This window comes from Chelon labrosus (genome assembly GCF_963514085.1).
Source record: "Chelon labrosus genome assembly, chromosome: 6".
In the NCBI taxonomy this organism is placed as follows: Eukaryota; Metazoa; Chordata; class Actinopteri; order Mugiliformes; family Mugilidae; genus Chelon; species Chelon labrosus.
The window spans coordinates 24,406,858-24,427,046 of record NC_140342.1 but is presented as its reverse complement, the minus strand read 5'-3'; the positions used below and the strand labels follow the sequence as shown (position 1 = coordinate 24,427,046).

The window sequence follows — 20,189 nt, the reverse complement described above, 5'->3', positions numbered from 1 at the left end:
AGAACAAAACACAAACACAGCTTATCAATCCTGTGCGCTGCAGATATGTTTACCCTATAAATCGGCACCGTCGATAGCATTTAATAGTACTTCACAGCGTGTTGTAAGATCATGTAGCCGGGTTAAAAAAAAAAAAAAGAAGCGGTATAGCTCCGAATCCTTTTCTCTGTACGGCAGCTAAAGGTCTAATAACATTAGACAATGAAATTCACCAACAAATTGTTGATGTGCAGCCTCATTCTCTCTGTTACCTTGTTGTTGGTGAAGTTATTAATTGACTACCGCTGAGAGGATTTGGACCGTTCGTCTGCTAGCATTAGCGTTAGCCTTTTCAGATGCATTGCAGTAGTACTTTTGTTATATTTCAGGACCGACATGTCACAGTCGTATGGGCTTCATCTTTAGTATTTCCACAGACTTGATGAACCGCTGCAATGACCCACTGGGCTCCTCACCTGTCTTCTAGGAGGCGTAGGAGGTTATTACAGAGATAATAATGGATAATAAATAATAATAAATAACCACAGAAGACAGGTGCATGAAAAACTGTACGGTAGAGGAGAGTTATTAAGCTGCATATTGATTTTAAGGGAAACAGAGTCTTCAGTTAGGAGTGACAGGTGGGTGTTTTTGACCATCTTTCCTCAAGTACTGCCAAACCATCGACTCAGGAAGCCTCTGGGGGATGAAGGCTTTTTCCCATCCTGATATACAAACAATGTTATTTACCCAGTTTGAACTATCTCCAGCACACGTGAGGATGGAAACTCTAATTTATCAGCAGCCATCTGAAGCCTTGCGTGCATATTTTTGTGAAAACCACATGCGGCGGACGACAAAAAGACCAGATGCTGAAACCTCTGTGGCGGCGTCACTCGATGTGCGTACGCTGTTTTTTGGAATTTGTACGCCCGATGCCAAAGCAGCTTGAGCTCAGTTTCCGTTGTGTTCTGGGCTGTCGTCCACGTCTCCACCAGGAGCCGATACGTGAATCTGAATTATTCACCGTTTAACTGAACTCCCATAATATCAGACTGTTGATTTTTGCTTTGTTCTAAAAACCAGGAAGGGTTTCTTGGATTCTCCATTCACTTTCGTTTTTGTGTATTTTGCGCTCACAGAGTTTAACACTTCTTTTGAATTTCCTCTTCTTTTGTGTGTTTATCTCTCATGCCTCCATTCATTCATTTTATTTTCCTTCTCACCTTTTTTTTTCTCCGCTCGCCGCCTGGGCTGTCTTCTTCTTCTTCTTCTTTCTATTTAGTGTCTCAGTGTTTCACACCCTCCCACACACTCTCACCAACGTGTTCTATCTGCAGATTCACTCGCTTGTTTTGTTCCGTCTTCGCATGTTTCATTGATGCTCTCTATTGTTTGCAGCTCCCTCTCTCTCTTCTCTATTGATTTCCATGCAAACGTGCACACTTGCACAGCTCGTATCTCGGCGTCCTCTTTCTCTTTCCAACTCAGTCTTGCAATTTACGCTCTTTCTCTTTAATCCTTAAACACACTTCAACTGTGGAGTTTCCACTTCTCCGGTCCTCTTTTGATCCTGTGACTTTCTTTTTGTCTTTGCGTCGCTCGCCGTTAGTTTGGTTTCATTCATGGAGTTTTTTCTGTTCATTATTTTTTTTCCCCCCCTCTCCCGTTCACCGTCCTCCACCTCTTTCATTAGCGCGCACACCTCTTTGGTTTCTCTCGCCGTTGTCTCTTTCGTAGATATTCTCCGCGGACCAATTTCCCCGTGAATAATCACCGAGGTTCATTGTGGAAGCGAGCGGCGGTGCCAAAGCCATTTCTTCGAAACGGCTGCAGCTTTATACGGAGTCAATCAAGCTGAAATATCTCTGCAACGGCTCCTGTTTTGTTAAGCGTCACTCCCTCCCCATGAATATAATTACCGCGATGGGCTTCATCTGCGCCTACTCCCCAACTTTAAACTGAACTGAATTGGGTTTGAACTTGTGAGAAGTACTTTTCAAACGCTTCACTCGAGAGCTTGTTCAACTTTTAACCAGTCGGGTGTATTTTGTGGCATTTCCTGTCAGAGCAGTGTCATTTAGTTTATTCTGGAGGGTTCCCGTAGCTACTAAAACAATATTTATGACCTTATTATTAAGCGTGCCTGTGTTCTTTTTCCAGGTTTGGGAAGCACCGTAAGGACGAGCGGCTAGGGGAGAAGATGGATCGTAAAGGATCCAGCAAGTGGAGGCCGGAGGAGACGCAGGTGTCGGAGGAGGAGACGATGAGGATGCGGATGGAGCAGGAGAGGTGAGGCACGGTTCAGCGCCTGCAAAATGTTATTAAGTTTTATTTTGTGCCCAGCGCTGCAGTGGTAAAGGTGTCTCTGGAGCAATTTGTGAAGTTGCTTTTCCAGGTTATATAAAACTAAGAGTGAACCCAATGAGAGGAATAATTGATCCCCCCCTCCCGACTTTATTAACAACACTGAAGTCAGTTAATAGGTAAGATATACACTGATCTGCCACAACATTATGACCAGGAGAAGTAAATAACATTGACCATCTTGTGACATTTCAGTGTTCTGCTGGGAAACTTTAGGACCTGGCATTCATTGGTGTGGATGTTACTTAGACATGTAGCATCCACCTAGACCAGACCAGGCACCCCCACCCCATAGCAATGACACTCCTTGATGGCAGCAGCCATCCCCAGCAGGATGCAGCCTGACACAGGCACACACACAAAAACACAAAAAAAACATGAAGAACAGCACAAGGTGTTGACCTGGCCTCCAAATTCACTAGATCCCAAACTGATCAAGTATCTGTGGAATGATCCACAGAGGAGGCCCCTCCCCTCAAAGGCCCCCCACTAACATGATTGTGTTGCCTCCAGAAGGCCCATGTCCATTCTCTGATGAGTCACAACTGTTTTGGAGGCACAAGGGAGACCTACACAATGTTATGCCTGATCAGTATACGCTACCTTCCTTTTAGCAGAGAAAATAAAAGCTTTGAAAACCTTATCTAAATCCATTTAGCAGGTAGTATTAAAGGTGTTTTAGAGTTTGTCGTTTCCTGATAAACCATTTAAAAGGTTTATGACTCATCCTGCACTCAGGGGCGTATGCTAACTTTTCTCTTAGATGACACTAGTATGAAAAGTTTCAGCTCTCAGCTCAACATGTATGGGTGGTGCCTCCTCAGGCCAATAAAGCTGACCAATCAGAGCAGACTGGGTACTTCTGGGGGTGGGAGGGCTGAGGTGGTTACTGGAAGTACATAAATACCAAATAGTGCTCTGCTGGGCTTTCGATGGAGCCTTTAAGACAGAAAAGTGAGACAAACAGGAGAATGTATTTAATCTACTTTAAACCCATGCGCCTGTATGTGTGAATTAATTAGCCGTCATGAATAGTTTTCAACCGTCGGCGCTGTGAGGGAATCACTCGTGATAAAAGCACGACTGAATTCTGGCGACAAGAAATAACAGAGAAGACACGGATCGGATTAACACACCGAAGCACTGAACCTTTAACGCCATCCAACGCAACAACCAAATCATCTGACGTGGCATTTGCATTAACCTTACGCCAATTAAAAATAAAGACTCGGCCATTATCGTATTATTAAGACTATCTGCTCTGCGGGCGTTAAGTAAAAATACAAACCAAATTTTCATAACGAGCAAATGTGGGGAGTAATGACTCCTGCCCTACACCAAGAGCATGGGAATTAATTAGCTGGCAGGGCTATAATGGCCTTGGCATTTATGACTGCGCCCCCCCCATAAACCTGGCACGGTGCCCGTCTGACATTTAGTTTGTTGAAGACAGAGAGAACGATGCAGGGAGAAGGAGACTTGCCTCTCGGGGCTGTTTCTTTTTGGGAAATCACCCGACTACAGTAAGAGACTCAGGAATTGTAGCTACTCATTATTCAAATAAACAGACTGTTGATTTATTAAAACACCAGCATGGGATTCCTAGCGCTATGCTAGTGCACCGTTTATTTAAAAAGCCACAAAATAAGAAATCCCACTTCATTGAATTTGGGAATTCCTTCATTCTCAGGTTCTTGAGTTCTGTTATGAGATAAAATCGTGAAATATCTCCAGCTCTGCATACGTTTGCAATCTTGCAAAGTTTTCCTAGTTTGGGTGTTTCCTTATTTCCAGTGAGAAAATTTCTTAATGCTGCAGCAATTACCCCTCAGGGAGGAGCATGCTCCCAACTTTGTTTCAGCAGTCGGAGAAACTACTCTTTCCTGTTCCAGCGAGACGACATGCCCACGCAGTAAAAGAAACTGACAATCCTGCACTGACCTCAATTACATCTTTTTAAACCTGCACTTAAACGGCTCCTTAACTCGTTTTGGTCACAGATGCGGTCATGTGTCCACATACTTTTGGCCACAAAGTGAATAAAACTCATGTTGGGAAAAGGAAAGAACACAAACTAGTTGTGTTCATCAAACCAGGAGGCAGCGTTAGGAGACTTAACCGGGATGTTTTCTGTAGCCGATAAGCTTTAGCAATTAAACTTGAATTAATTTAATGAGCGCAAAGAAGGAAAGGCTGATGAGGCAACGGATGGGAGACAACACAGAAGCTCTCATTTAGATTTAGTTTTGGCTCACGCAGCCAACTCAAACCTTTCGATAATCCATTCAGTGGGGAAGACGTCAGTTCCCAATAACCGTGTACATGCTTGATGTGGTTGCTTCTCTCTGGTTGGAGTAAATCCATTTCTTTCTGAGCATGTTTGCTCTACGGGGGGCAGAGACGTAGAGGTGGAAACCAGTCGTTGAGTGAATTCAGTGTTGTTGAAAAACTTGCGGCCGGAGAACTTCAAAAAAGTTCGATAGTAATTGATGTAGAGGAAGTATTATTTTACACCAGTTTCTTCAGATTTATCAAGGACATGAGTAGTAGGTTCGGTTTACTCGTTTGTAGGTTTTGACTTGTAAAGTTCTAAGGGCTGGAAAATCTTGCATATTTTATTTAAGGAACATAAAGAGCCAAATGGAGGTTTGGCTCTTTGCAGGCTCAATCTTAAGATTTTGTGACAGCAGCTCTTAAAAGGGAACTACTGTTTTTTACAACCTGGACCTTATTTCTAGCATAAAATACGGTCGTTTCCTCACCCATATAACTTTTGTGTCATTTGCACTCGTTTAGGAAATAATTAGATCAGCGTATATCCATATAATGGGAGTGAATGGGGCACCGAAACGCAGCCTCTAAATAATGCATTATCTGCCGCGAAACTCATTCATTTCGCCAATATTTTGTTATGATACGCTAGTGCTATTCCCTGAGTCCGGAGTTACCTGTTGTCTCCTGACCTGGATGATGTCATCTCTGAGCGGCGCGCGCACCCGCCACAGTCGGCTTGTTTACTTGTAATTTCCTACTGCTATGGTTCGTCCACAACCTCAGAATCGGAAAAATATTCAGCCATGTTGCAAAAAAATAGCATTTTTTTTTACCCCAGATGATGATAACAGGTAACTCCGGACTCAACAGGGAATAGCACTAGCGCGTCATAACAAAATATTGGTGAAATGAACGAGTTTCGCGGCAGATAATGCGTTATTTAGAGGCTGGGTTTCGGTGCCCCAGTCACTCTCACTATATGGATACACGCGGCTCTAAATATGTCCTAAACAAGTGCAAATGACACAAAAGTTATATGGGTGAGTAAACGATTGTATTTTATGCTAGAAATAAGGTCCAGGTTGTAAAAAACAGTAGTTCCCCTTTAAGTCCATGCATGAATTATTTTGTTCCACGTTGGGTCTTTGACTTACTCCAACCAAGTGCCCCCCCCCCCCCCCCCCCCCCCCCCCCCCCCCAAAAAAAAACCATCAGCTGAGATATACTGATCCCTCTGAGCACGTGGAAGGCCGTGGCTGCTTTGGCGTCCGACGACGATCCAGTTTGCTGTTTTCACCGAGCTGCTCTCTGAATGTTGAGCCGGCAGGTTTGGCACTTCGCTTCAGAGCATATTGATTGACCGCTGCCAGAGGCCACGGTTAATCCAGCTGGGACTGACTAGATGGATGGATTTCCGCGCAGGTTCAAGTCTCAGGTCTCGGCGGAATCAAACCTTAAGCCTGGCAGACGGATGAAGACAGACAGTACGGGATAGTTCGCTGCTGTTATGCGTGGAGGATGATAGATATATATAGTAACGTGCAGAGCAGATAAATACGCACACATGGACATAATTGTTCATTGACGGGAGGAACCGTCCTAGCAGTCATACGTCCAAAGGTTACAAGTTCAATCTGTACAACAGGCGTTGTGCTGCATGTGAAGTCATTCATCTCAGTGAACTTTCCTTGACCCGGACACTTGCTCAGTACTGCTACCCTGGTTCAAGATTAACAGCATCAGCTTAAGTGTTCAGAGTACAATGCATTTTAGTTTTTTCCCCCTATCACTGAAGTTGCATAGATGGACGAGGCTTTCTGGAAACGTCCCAGTAATTCCTTCGCTACGGGACGGAAGTGCCTTCATGTATTATTAACATCTTGCACGATTCCCCTTTAAGGAACACAGCAAGTGCTTCAAAAGTGGCATGAGACATTTCCAGAGGCCCGTGTTATCAATCCAGAAGGACTTTTAGCAGCCATCTTATCCCCCCGGACCCTCTGCCTTCGCGTACTTCCTGCCTTTCACCGTGCTCTGTCAGTTGTGTCGCTAAGAGGACGTTTTATTACACACCGAGCACAATGGCACATAATGGACCATTGTTCTGGCTTGATGTGGTGGAAAGGTCACTCGTCAAATACGTTTCTTCTGCCGTTATGTCCCATCCTGCCAATTCTGTACTCCTTTTTTTTTTTTTTATCTGCGGTGCGCTCGTATTGTGCGACCTCTGACTCTCTTCCTACGTCTCGTGGCTTTTCTTAATCATTTACCCTTCGCACTGAGAGTGTTTTCATCGCTCATCGAGGTTATCCGTTAGAAGGAAAACAGGGTTTTTCCTTGTGTAAGTATTTCGGGAGAGAGGGGTCAGTGATGAGGCCAAGTGTGGTTTTCCTGTTCCATTTCAATCAGCGTATTTGTGTTTTTGAACCATTTTTAGCAACTTTTTCATGTTGACACAGATAGAGACCTTGTCTAAAAGGAACAGTCCACTCCAACCTTCACTCCCTGGAGGATTTAGATCAGATAAGTAGGATATTTTAAAAAGCTCTTCTGGTTATCTTAGTAGTTTTCATATAGTTGAACAATGACTTCCACTCGTGAACAAGTTCCCAGTGCATAAAGAGTCCTGAATAAATGTACTCGTTCATGTGCATTTAAGTACAGCTGCACAACTTCAGATGGTTGCTATCAGCGTTGTCTACATTCGATGCAAACAACTCTCTGCTTTATGGAGAAAATGGATTTTATGAGGTTAGACAGGTAAACACGCTGGTTAGAATAAGAAGATGTTTGAGAAAAAGGCTGATGACAAATTCAAGTCCTGCAACTCACGACTTAGATAGACTTTGTTGATCCACAAGGGAAATTGCTTGGTCACAGTAACTCAGTTGCACATTCAAAAATTAAAAAAAAAAAACTCTTGAAAACCACAAGTAAAAATAGGTGTAAGACCATAAAAACTAAATTAAATAAAATTAAATAAAAAATAAAAAATAAAGATAAAGTAAAATAAAATAAAAATATAAAAACAATCTTGAAAACCACTAGTAAAAATAGGTGTAAGACCATAGAAATTAAATTAAATTAAAAATAACAAATAAAGATAAAAGTAAAATAAAAAAATAAAATAAAATAAAATAAAAACACTCTTGAAAACCACTAGCAAAAATAGATGTCAGACCATAAAATTAAATTAAATTAAATTAAATAAAAAAACTAAATGAAAATAAAAGTAAAAAAATATATATATTAAAATAGTTAAATAAATAAAAAAATAGAAACAAAATTTGCATATGTACAGATCTAAAAGAAATAGAAATTTACTACATGTCTAAGTAACATCCACACCAATGAATGAATGCCAGGTCCAAAAGTTTCCCAGCAGAACATTGAATTGTCGATGTTATTCACTTCTCCTATCAGTGGTTTTAATGTTGTGGCTGATCGGTGTATGCCTGGTTCTTTGTCCACATAACAAGAAACACTTCATACAGAAAACTAGCCGTGCATCCAGTTACACCACACAAACAGTAAGACCTTAATACGCGGTTTCTGTCGCGACTCCTTGTAAATTCAGGCTGAATGTTCTCCATCAGAAACAAAGACCGACACGTTTTCATGTTTCCACTAAAACCTTTATGTCGTTCAGCATACACACTGTGTAGCTCAGAGATCTGAGAGCTGTCACTTTAAAAAAAAAAAAAAAAAAAAAAAAAGCATCTGATGATTGCTTATTGTGCTTTTTTATCTTTCCATTACAACAGAGAGAGAAGATGTGGGGCCTATTATTTACGCTCTCCTCAGATAATACCACAAACAACATATAATCAGTCCTCGCGTAACGTCTCGGGCAAGAAAAGCAGAGTGCTGCTAATGTAAAGCTAACGTCTTGTTTCCTCCGACAACACACGCTCACCTCTGACATCTCTCTGCCGTCTCACACACACACAGAGCAACTCGCTAAAATCACATATTCCCTCTATCTCTTCAGGCCATTATCCTGTGAATAACTGGCAACACCATTTTCCATAGCCTGGGGGGGTGGAGTGAGGGGTGGGGGAGGGGGGGGTACCTATCGCGCAGCCTCGTAATTACAGCCATGCCAATTATCAGAGCTTTACAACTACCAATTATCGTACTCGCTCTCTTTTCTGCAGGCCCCTTTTTAATGGCAGCGGGGAAGCGAACGGGGCAGCCGCAGCGGAGACGGGGGGGGGGGGGGGGGTGCAACTTCACTGGAGACTCAGCGGGCTAAAATCGGAAATGTTTCACCCAGAAAATTTGCATGCTGTGCATAATGAAACAATAAGTCTAAAATTTAAAAAAAAGGAGAGTACGAAAATGTGTTGAGGCGAAATCGGTGGAAAAACTTTAAAACTTAAAAAAAAAAGGAGACTCTTAATGAACTTGATGACTTTAACATCCCCCCCCGCCGACTCTGGACGAGGATAACAATCTTTTTAGCTAAATGTACACTTATTTCATCAACCCGATGAAAGCCTGCGAATTAGCAGCACGCCGCGTCCTCACTATTTGTGGACTCAGCAATTATCTAATAGTGCAGGAGGAAGCTGGGGGCCCTTGAGGGATCTATCTTTAAACCCGGAGGAAAAACAGTGTTTTCCATCAGAGAAAGCAGCAGCAGAAGCAGCTACTGATTGTATACACAAGAGCAGTGGCTGATAAGATAAGGCCAGACATACTAATCCAGCGCCTGGCCTTCCAAGTGCAGCCTCTTTCCATAACGAGGCACCGGACGGGTCAGCGGGAAGGACGCAGACGTGTTGAGGGAGGAACGTCACCAAAGACAGTTGGTTGTTTTTCTGCACTTGGTCTAAGAATGTCAGAAAATAGTGGAAAAATGTCATTGACAGTTTTCCAGAGCCAAGGTAGCGTCAACAAGTCTCTAAAGCAACAGATTTTCAAAGGTTTTCACGTTTGAGACGGTTGTTCTCGCAAATTCGTATTCAGTTGACCAAAAAGCTTTTCCAGACTCCTTCAAAACAATTAGGATAAGACTGACGCGCGACTGAGTCGAAAAGGCTGGACGCGTTATTGGCAGAGAGTTGGAGACATTTGAGTCACTGAGGGACAGGAGGACACTGGACATACTGCTTTCCATCATGGGACAATAACAATAACTATAGAGGGACAGCGGAGCTTATTCTAACACTGTACCAAACTCAGTCCAGCTGGACAACAACTCACCTTCCATGTTAATGCTCCTCCATCATATTTACTTATATAAGTAAACGGACATGTAGCACCCACCTAGACCAGACCAGGCACCGCCACCCCATAGCAATGACGCTCCTTGATGGCAGCAGGATGCAGCCTGACACAGACACACACACAAAAACACTTTAGGAACAACTAAAACAAAAACATGAAGAACAGCACAAGGTGTTGACCTGGCCTCCAAATTCACTAGATCCCAAACTGATCAAGTATCTGTGGGATGATCCACCTGATGAGGCCCCTCCCACTAACAACATCCTGTTGCCAGACGCCACAGGACACCCTCAGAAGGCCCATGTCCATTCTCTGATAAGTCACAACTTTTTTGGATGCACTAGGGAGACCTACACAATATTAGGAAGGTGGTCATAATGTTATGCCCGGTCGGTGTACATTCTGCATTGCTTCTCTGCTGGATTAAGTACTCAGCAGTGTAGTGACCCAAAGCTGATTTACCTCCAAAATGATTCTAAATCTTAAGTTGAATCTAAACAAATCAGGTTTATATCCCTGTCTGTGTCAGTCTTCTATTGGTCAGTCAGTATAGTTGGGAGTCTACTGTATAAGTGATCTATTCTGATTAGATATACAATCCCAGCACTGTCTACACTGTCACCATATATACTAACTGTACAGTATTAACGTGAACGTCTCCACCACCAGGATCCAGGCCAAGACCAGAGAGCTGCGGGAGCGTCAGGCCAGGGAGCGGGACTACGCCGAGATCCTGGACATAAGCCGCACGCCGGAGAGGTCCTCCGAGGAGGAGCACCCGTACTCCGGCGTCAACGCCCTGAACAGCTCGGTGGACAGCGGGCACAGCCGGCCCCACAGCCCCCGGGACGATCACCCGCACATGCACCCGCACCACCAGCACCAGCACCAGCACCAGCTCTCCGATACCCTCTACACGCAAGTGGGCAAGGCCCGCAACGACCGGCCTCCGTCTGCAGACAGGTAATGTTTCTACCTCGGCTTCTGCAGCCTTTTGATGTCTACTTTTTATTTTCTATCGTGTCCTTTTCTTCATGTCTTCTATTTCCCTTTGTGTTTATTACTGTGCAACGCTCACGAATTGCATCCGAGTCGCCAGATGCCAGCTCCCTCCAGGCCAGGTGACGGGCTGTCACTCATGATTTTTTTTTTTTAAAGTCCATTTCAAACGTGGTATTTTCCAGTAAAAGGTCCGCCCAGGCCCGGGTTGTGCCCCGCATTCCCACCTCTCGTAAGCTCTGAGGCGGCGTTGTTGCACATAGGCGGCAAGGCCGGCTATCGCACCTGGAGGAGAAAATAATCACAGCAACAGAAGGCAGGCGGTAAATGTCAGCTCGCCGACTGCTAGACACGGCGCGCCGCTCTCTCTCGGGGGGGGGGGGGGGATTACTCGGGGGAGGCAGTGAGTGAATGGAAACCTTTGAATTTCTGTCTCTCTTTCTGTCTCCCCTGACCTTTCCACTTCTCTTTCTCCCCCCGTCTTTTCTCCTCTTGTTGATTTCACCGTATTTTCCGGGTTTTGCTGCATCTCCTTTGTTTGCCTTGGGGTTTTTGAGGAGAACTCTTCCAGAGATGCAGGCGGCTCAGACGCTGTGTGCTCTTGATTGACAGCTGTCAGTCATTTTAACATAGCCACCCTTGTTTTGCACCGAGATCCTCTTTCTCTCTGCAAAACCAAACGTCTACCACAGTGAAAATCACGTATCTGGGCATTAGCAGCTCTGCAGATCTGCGCAGGGCCACTCCCCCAGTCCTCCCTCAGTCGATGAATGGAGAGGATGCGTAATCCCTAGCATGGATTTGGGAAACTTGAAGCCAACCGAGGGAAGCCTGCAGCGTAGCAGGAGCGCAGCCGAGTACACCCAGAGTTGAATGAATGGCTTCGTCTTAGCTGTGGTTTTCACGCATCCCCAGATGGCCCCGGCAGCCCGCGTCTACTTCAAGACCGCTGTACTGCTGTAGCTCGTATTGATTCATAATTCATCGCGCTGCTGTTGTCACTTCTTCTTCTTTTCTGTTTCGTTCCGTCCCCGACGCGGTGCCGCACAGAGAGGCGCGCAGATGCACAACAGAAGATAATGTCCCGGCGTTACAGAGACGGAGTCGTGTTTAATTAGTCGGTTGGAATTTACGAGCGATTTTAGACAGTTTTCTTTCTCGCCTTGTTAAAATCTGCAGCCGTGTTTGGGCCTCGAAGTCTGCGGTGGAGCTCCTGACAGTTCACCTTTGCAGATAAATGAGAATACAGCTGAAGCCCTAAAATTTACAAACCTGAAATGTCTTTGCAGTTTTTTCCACTTTGTCCAGCTGGCCTTTAGAGAAATAACTCATTGTGCATAATTTAGTTAACCTGCTAATATTGGTCTATTTGTCTATTATCTGCAAGTTAGACTTTGGTATCCTGTTTGAGTTAATACACCGATCAGGCATAACATTATGACCACCTTCCTAATATTGTGCAGGTCTCCTTTGTGCCTCCAAAACAGTTAGGACTCATCAGAGAATGGACATGGGCCTTCTGAGGGTGTCCTGTGGTGTCTGGTGTTAGTGGGGGGGGGGGGGGGGGCTTTGAGGGGAGGGGCCTCTTCTGTGGATCTCTACAGTTGGGATGGGGGTGTCTGGTCTGCTCTAGGTGGGTGCTACATGTCTAAGTAACGTCCACCACATGAATGAATGCCAGGTCCAAAAGTTTCCCCAGCAGAACACTGAATTGTCACAAGATGGTCGATATTATTCACTTCTCCTGTCGGTGGTGGTCATAATGTTGTGGCTGATCGGTGTATGCCTGGATCTTTGTCCACTTAGCAAGAAACACTTCCAGTTACGCATCGGTGTAATTCCACATCTGGTTTGGGGCTGAGCCGATACAATTGTATGGGTGTTTCTTGTCATATTGTATATCAAGTCCTCCTTGCTAACTGCTCCAGTGCTCAAACTCTTTGACGACATCAGTGTAGGTACCAGGTACGTCTCCAAGAGCTTACATTTCGTTCCCAGATCACCAAACGTAAGAAAAATATACCCCTTGAAAGAACCAGGAAGCGTGTTTCCTGTTTCCTGTCTGCCCCCCTACTCAACAGGAAGTGAATTAGACCCTGCCACGGCAAGCGCACAGGAGGTGTGGGGCGTCTGGTCCGACGCTGGGAGTGTTTGTTATTGTGGGATTTGAATGGCAGCCCCGGCAGATACCAGAGCTTAAGGATGGTGGAGATTTGATCAAAGCAATAACATGTCCGTAGAAAATGAGGGTGAAGGAAAATGTTATTTTTCTCCTACACTAACACTTCTCTCTTAGAAACGCAGGCGTGCCATGATAAGTCCAAACGTAAACGGTTTTAGATTTCGTTTGAGTCAGCTCGAGGACTTGCTGTGCGCAGAGAGGGGCGGATCTCTGGTGGGTTCTGCCCGTTACGTGCCCTAAATCGGGCCTGATACGGCTTTGGATATGTCAAAGTAGAGTGTATCAGTGTTTGTATGCTCCTCTTTGTTGGCCGTGTCGTGACAGTCACAAGATTATGAGTCAGAATCAAAAGTGAAGGGGTCAAAGCCGTGCCAGGCAGATTTAGCTTCACTATATTACACGATAATTATATATCAGTGTTGGTTGTGTTGTGACCATCACAAGATTATGACGCACAATCAAACTGAGATAATCAAAGCTCTGACAGAGATTTCATTTCAGTGCGTTACATGATGATCGTCTTCGTTGTGCTTCAGACGGCAAACAGTGGAGTCCAGTGAAAAGCGAAGCAAACATTAGCAAAACAGCTGCATTCAACAAAATATTCACATTAAGATGCTAAAATACATAAATGAGATAAGAAGGAACACAATAAAGGAGCGTTTCTATCATTGGGTGAATGGTAAAAGTCAAGACAGCAATACTAAAGACCACCGTGATTCCAGATAGGCCAGCTCTCTACGATGGTTTGTAGCTTTTCCTAGCTTCCATGCTAATGCTAGCTTTACCCTTACATACTGTTTGCATCAAATTTGACCCATTTTGACATCTGACATCAGTAAAAACGCCCTAAAAGTCATTATTTTAGTCTGAAAATACACTAAAATGAAATTATTTGATCAGTTTTTCCTGAGATGAGGAAGTTGATGAAGTTGGAGGAGGAGGCAATGTGGAAGAAAACCCCCGATTCCAGCCCCTCTGACGAAAATGACTTTATTATTTCGTGTTTTGTGTTCTAAGTGGTAAATGTTGAATTAATACTGATAATCATGGCTTCTCATGATATAGCTGTGAGGACAGGGTTTAATGGTGGCCATGATTAAACATGGTTATATCATAAATTCCAACAGTTGGCCATCCGGCATGATGGCTTCTATGTTTTCATGTAAAACACAGGATGATAGCTCTCCCTGCTCTCTGAAACAGTTACCAAGGATTAATCAGACATTTATTAATGAGACACGGGCTATTTAGACATTCTTAATAGGTCTGTAGTTTAAAATTTGGTATAAACACTTACGACTAGGGAATTTTTGACCCAGACCTTACAGTGATTGTAAGTACAGTAAGTACAGGTTAAATTATGAACCACAGACAGTATAAAGATGGACAACGGGACAGCTCCTCAAAAGTGAAGCCAAAGCAAGTAGAGCTCCCCCTGGTGGCTGGCTGCGTTATAGGTCATAAGCTCCGCCTCCTCCATGTTAGTGGATGGGACTTGGGCCGAACTAGTAGGATTAGTTCTTGTGTTTAGGGAGCAAACACTGACTAAAGGTTAAGATTCAAACCATAGACTGTACAAGATGGATGGAGGGCGGAACAGCTCCTCTAAAGTGAAGCCAAAGCAAGTAGAGCTCCCCCTGGTGGCTGGCTGCAGTATAGGTCATAAGCTCCGCCTCCTCCATGTTAGTGGATGGGACTAGGGCCAAACTAAAACACTAAAATACACGTCAAATAATTAAACAAAAACGCAAAAGAGTTTGCAGAAGTGCTCTCAGACTGTACCATGTAGACTGCCGCCAAAGTAGCAAGATGGCGCCGCCCATATCCCCGGGAAAATATTTGGCCAGTGTAAGAAAGTGGAGACGCATTGTCCATGTTTATATGCAGTCTATGCGATGAACACAGACTGCTGCCACCTGCTGGTATGAAGAGTTAGTTCTTCGAAGGCAGTCGCAAAACGTAGACGCTAGGTGGTCAATGAGCGGTGCGTTCAAATGCAGCTTCAGACATGAGGCTTTTGTTGCCGGTAGGTTTTCAATGTCGATTTAGTGTTTGATTATGAAATAACACTACACAGGAAAAAACACAAGGAGAAACTGTGGCTGTAATCCAAACATGTGCAGGCCGAGAAAACCGTTCTAACCTTTACACTGTCAGTTTCTCACACAAGTCGATATCATTGTCTTCAATGGCTAAATGAGAAAACCAGAATCACATTGACCCTGCAGTCTCTCAATTCCTCCTGGGCTTGTAAAACGTACAATTGCCTTTCTTTGCACCATCGTGTTTGGCAATCCGAGAGGAAACCTTTCCACGCAGCTGCATAAATATCCAGTGGAAATCATTTTTAATTGCTTCGCTCTTCCATCAAACGCAGCGGCGTCAGAAGTTTTAATTCAACTGCAGCGGTTTAGAAACAACTTAAAAAGAGAGAAAAAGAAAAGGCTGGAAGGAGCTTTCATCAGCCTTTGGGAACAGTCCTCCCTTTCGCTTTAAGGACCGTGACCATGAGGGATCGGAGGCTAAACCAATCTGCTGCGACGCGCCTGAAACAACATTCGGCTTTTTTCTTAAGTTGCACATTTACTCTCAGGGCTGTTTCTTAGATTTATGTTCGGAGCTGCATATGTAAAAATAACGGTAAACGGGAGGTGTGTTTTTACAGCAGCACATGGTGTTTTATTTGTGTTACGCTTTGGTTTTTTCGTGTAGGTGGTACGGTGTAGTATCAAAGTTTTTTGGCTCTTAACCAAATTGCGTAACCCGACTGCTGGGACACTGCTGCTCTTTCTTTCTCCATCCTCCATCTGCCAACAAAAATGTTGTCCAAAGCTTGGTGCTTTTATCTCCCCCAATGTTTTCTCACCACTGCAGCTTCTCATCGGGGTCTTGGAGTTGACAGCTGGCACCGTTTGTACCCGGAAATCTGCAAATGACCAAGTTGCAGCAGGCAATCTCCGACCCCATGTGTTTCTTTTGTGTTTACTTCAGTTAATTAGCCCGAATCCACTTAAAACATATTGTAGTCAGCGTGTTACTGGATAGCTTTATTAGCCCTCAGCATTTGCTGTATCACACTCCATCCCCGTTGTGTGAGTGCAAAGCGCGCAAAGAGCCAAGTGAATTAGCCACCATTGTTTTATTCCTCCTCCCCGGCTGCAAGGCAGCAGCGGATGCTGGGAAGGCTCTGAGGGATTGGTTGTGATTTGATTCTCCGCATTTCCCGAGGAGGCAGCGCTCTTATTGAATCGGCTCCATTACATTTCATCTCCACCGGGGGAATAAGGGGGCCTCGGAGGGAGCGAACGCGGTCATGTTGTATCACAAACACACCAGAAACACTGATGCAGAAAAAAAAACAGACAGCCGTCGCCTCGCAGCATTTCATAGGCTGATAAGATACGGTTTGTGTGTGTGTGTGTACGCCAGTGTGCATGCATTTACTTCACTACATGTATGATGGTGTTGCCTGTGCCGTGTTTAGATATATGTGTCTGTGCACGTACGTGTTTCCTGCACATTTAGAATAGCGAGGGCGACAAGTCAAAGGTGTGTTTGAGTCGGAGGCGGAGATTGGCGGCAGGTATGCAGCGGCACGCGGTAAATGCAAAGCTCCCGCCTTGTCTAAGACTCTGCAAGGGTTCCCGTTGATGGTGAAGTGAAACCAGTGCTTTGATTAACCAGCGAGGAGGCGGCCCCTTTGTGTTTGTATGCCGGCGCACACGTGGCAGCTCTAGAAAGCAAACGTGCTGAAACACTACCTGCCCACGCTGCTCCTGTATGTCAAACTGTTTATGAAGGGAATATCTTCCAGCTGGGTTTGATATCAACTCAGATAATTCTAAAATCCTCCATACTCGGGGCCTCGAGATTAGGAAAACGAAGCCGGGTATTTTTCCAAGGAAATGGTGGAGACCAAAACGGAGCTTGAAGAAAACTATACATCGGTCTCACGAGCAATTAATGACGATATTTCTCGGATACTAAATTATTGTTTGCACATTTATCTACTTAACTTATTTATAGGTTTAGTTAACAAAGTTTAGGTGCAGTAATCAACATTTACGCATGTTGAATTGAGAATATGTCGGGACAAAGTGGTTTTTGCTAGTTCCATTGCCCCCTAGTGGCCAACAAATCAATGCAACTTTATTGAGCATGTAACAATTAATTTAAGACGCCTTTGTTTCATTTAAATAAACAGGAAACTTATTCAGCATTCCTGCCTCCTCAGGATCTTGTGAAACTCACCATGTATGCATTTAAAGTTTTAAGTTCACATACAAAGACTTTTAAAAGATTTTTAAAGCTTGGCTAGCCAGGAATTCAGCAAGACTTTCCCACGTTCCACAAAAAATTTGTGTGAAGTTGATCTGGAGTCGCTCCATTGGGAATTGATTATGCTAGGCAGCAAAGGTCTGCTCGGCCAATCAAATGGTTTGGGCGGGGCTTTATGCCATGATGGACAGAAGACTCTGAGCGCCATGGAGTTTTTATTTCTCTGTCGCATAATAAAATCCAAATGCCGTGCTACCAGACTCGTATTTTGTTAAGATCTAAAATAAACTGTCTAAGTCTAAACTTAATTTCCTTACATTTGCAAACTTATGTCAACCCCGTACGTGCCCATATTTCACACGGTATCATGGGAGCAACAGGAAAAACAAGTCTTCCTTTCTCATTATCCCCCATAATCCACTTACTAACAGACATCATCCATGTTGTTTGTTTCCCTCCCGTTTGTGTAATCCCACACATCTGACCTTAAAGCGTTTCTCAATCTGTTTATCTCTTCTGTTTTCACAGTAGCAGGCGTCGGCCTTGTTTGGCTACTTAACACGTCGTTGCATCGTGTTTATTCTTGTACACCAGTTATTTCTTTTTATAGAAAATGAAGATATTGTTTGAAAAGAAAAAGATTCATTGAAGCCACAGAATCTCACTTTAACTTTCTGCATTTAAACACCTTATAAAATCCGAGTGCAGTGCATAAATTGAACTATTGAGCTGGAAATCTGTCGGGAAGAGTCGCTTGCTTTTTTTTTCTCTGCTGTCGTTTCTTTCTGCCGGATCAACCTGGAGTTGCGAGAACATGCAGCTGTGACTTTTCCCCCCTCATCGCAACCGTTTAAGACTCGAGAAAGAAATCAGGCTCGGTCACATCTTTCTGCGCCTCAGCTGCCGCGCTGTCTGGCTTGTGACGTGCCAGTAGACGCTCAGGCGAAATGTTGGCTTTCACCGCTATGCAGAAACGTGCGTTCTCACCACTCGCCGAGCAGAACAGGACGTCTCACTACAGCTTGGGGAACGTCTCCGCTTGAGGGTCACGCCTGGAAATTTTCACCGCGAATGCTCACCCGAAGCCTGGCGACGAGGACGGGGGACGTCGTTTTGATCGGCTGCCGCCAAATTTGGCCTCCGGTTAGAGGCGCGACACAGACGTTCCTGAACTTTCGCACCTGAGAAGACTCATCTGCAGAAAGTAGGAGATTCGGGATTTAATCTGTAAAGTAGTGAGCTGCCTTTGAAGCTGGGAACATACAGTATACATCTACTTTTCTACCTTAAGGCTTGAATATCATAGAGAGCTATTACACATGGGGGGGGGGGGGAGGAGGAGGAATAGAGCAGTAAAATTCAAGTGACATTTCTCAATCCAGTAAAGAAGAGCATGGAGGTTGCAGGGCTCTGGAAAAAAACAAAACAATCAGGTTATTGGTGTAGTTATTTACACCGTGTAGTCGAACCTCCGGAGGCATCCCTCATAGATAGTGGCGGATTTGAAGCTCAGGCTCCAACAGCCGCCATCTTGGCAGTGTCTGACTCCACTTTACTCCGGGCTCATTCAAAAATTGGGAAGGAGAGGGAGCATTAGCGTAGCGTTAGTTTGAGCCGTGACGACACCAGTCTGTCATTTTGGATTGGCCACGCCCTATATTGTTCATAACTTTAATCTGTGATATAATTTAAAAGGTTAAGTTACATAAAAATTCAAGTTACTGTAGCTATAGAGACCAATAAATTACTTGTACATTTTAACATGGACGTCTATGGGGATTGACTCGCTTTTGGAGACGACCTCAAGTGGTCATTTGAGGAACTGCAGTTTATGGCGCTTCTACGCGATCATAATTTTTTAGCAGCGTGGTTTCCACTTAGTGGCACATTGAGTATATTCCCAAGTCTTTAAATGAATAAAGCTGAAAAAAAATGCATCTTTACTCTATTTTGCCAACAGACCCAGAAACCAACCTCTATATTGATACTCATATAAATGGATAATTCAGATCTTGAAAGTTGCGCTGCAAAAGCACATTATTGATAATATCCTAACAAAAGAGTATTAAATGAAACCAATCAGTTTGCATGCAGTTGTTGCCCCCATTCGACTCCTTGGTAACCCAGCCTTCTCTGTGGTTTCCTACAGGAAGCTAATCAAGTCCCAGTTTATGAATCAGGGCCCCGCAGAATGTGGAGCGATCATGAGCCTCATGATGCAGACAGATGGATTCCTGCTGGCATGTGTGAAATGCAGCGATGGAAATGATCATTCGTCACCTAAAAGGACACGTTCGGCTCCTCAAAGATGACGTTAAAATGTCGCATCGCTTCTATCTCGGTGTGTTTCAGTTTGGGGACGACAAGGGAGGGTACTGTGTCTACTGTGTGTAGAATCCCTTTGATTTCAAGTTTGGTTCTTTCAAAATAAAAGCTCCACCAAGGTGGTTTTAACACTGTAGTATTTCAGCTATGTAGATGTTTTAATTTTCCATATTTTTGGCTCTGCTAACATCTATTTTGTAAATACACTGATCCATAACATTATGACCACCTTCCTAATATTGTGTAGGCCTTTCTTGTGCCTCCAGAAAAGTACATCAGAGAATGGACATGGGCCTTCTGAGGGTGTCCTGTGATGTCTGGCAACACAATTTTGTTAGTGGGGGGCCTTTGAGGGGAGGGGCCTCTGTGGATCATCCCACAGATACTTGATCAGTTTGGGATCTAGGGAATTTGGAGGCCAGGTCAACACCTTGTGCTGTTCTTTAGGCTGCATCCTGCTGGGGATGGCTGCTGCCATCAAGGAGTGTCATTGCTATGGGGTGGGGGTGCCTGGTCTGGTCTAGGTGGGTGCTACATGTCTAAGTAACAT

The 20,189-nt window shown here is 44.3% G+C and overlaps 1 protein-coding gene across 7 annotated transcripts in view; it reads left to right on the top strand.

The window, feature by feature from the left end:
* Window positions 1-20,189, top strand: part of pard3ab (par-3 family cell polarity regulator alpha, b) — a 266,468-nt gene that overhangs the window by 196,346 nt on the left and 49,933 nt on the right. For all 7 annotated transcript variants that reach the window (XM_084546197.1, XM_084546196.1, XM_084546195.1 and 4 more), the window contains 2 exons: window positions 2,143-2,271; window positions 10,522-10,815. In XM_084546197.1, coding sequence (XP_084402323.1) covers window positions 2,143-2,271; window positions 10,522-10,815 — 423 coding nt within the window. The remainder of the gene's footprint in view (window positions 1-2,142; window positions 2,272-10,521; window positions 10,816-20,189) is intronic.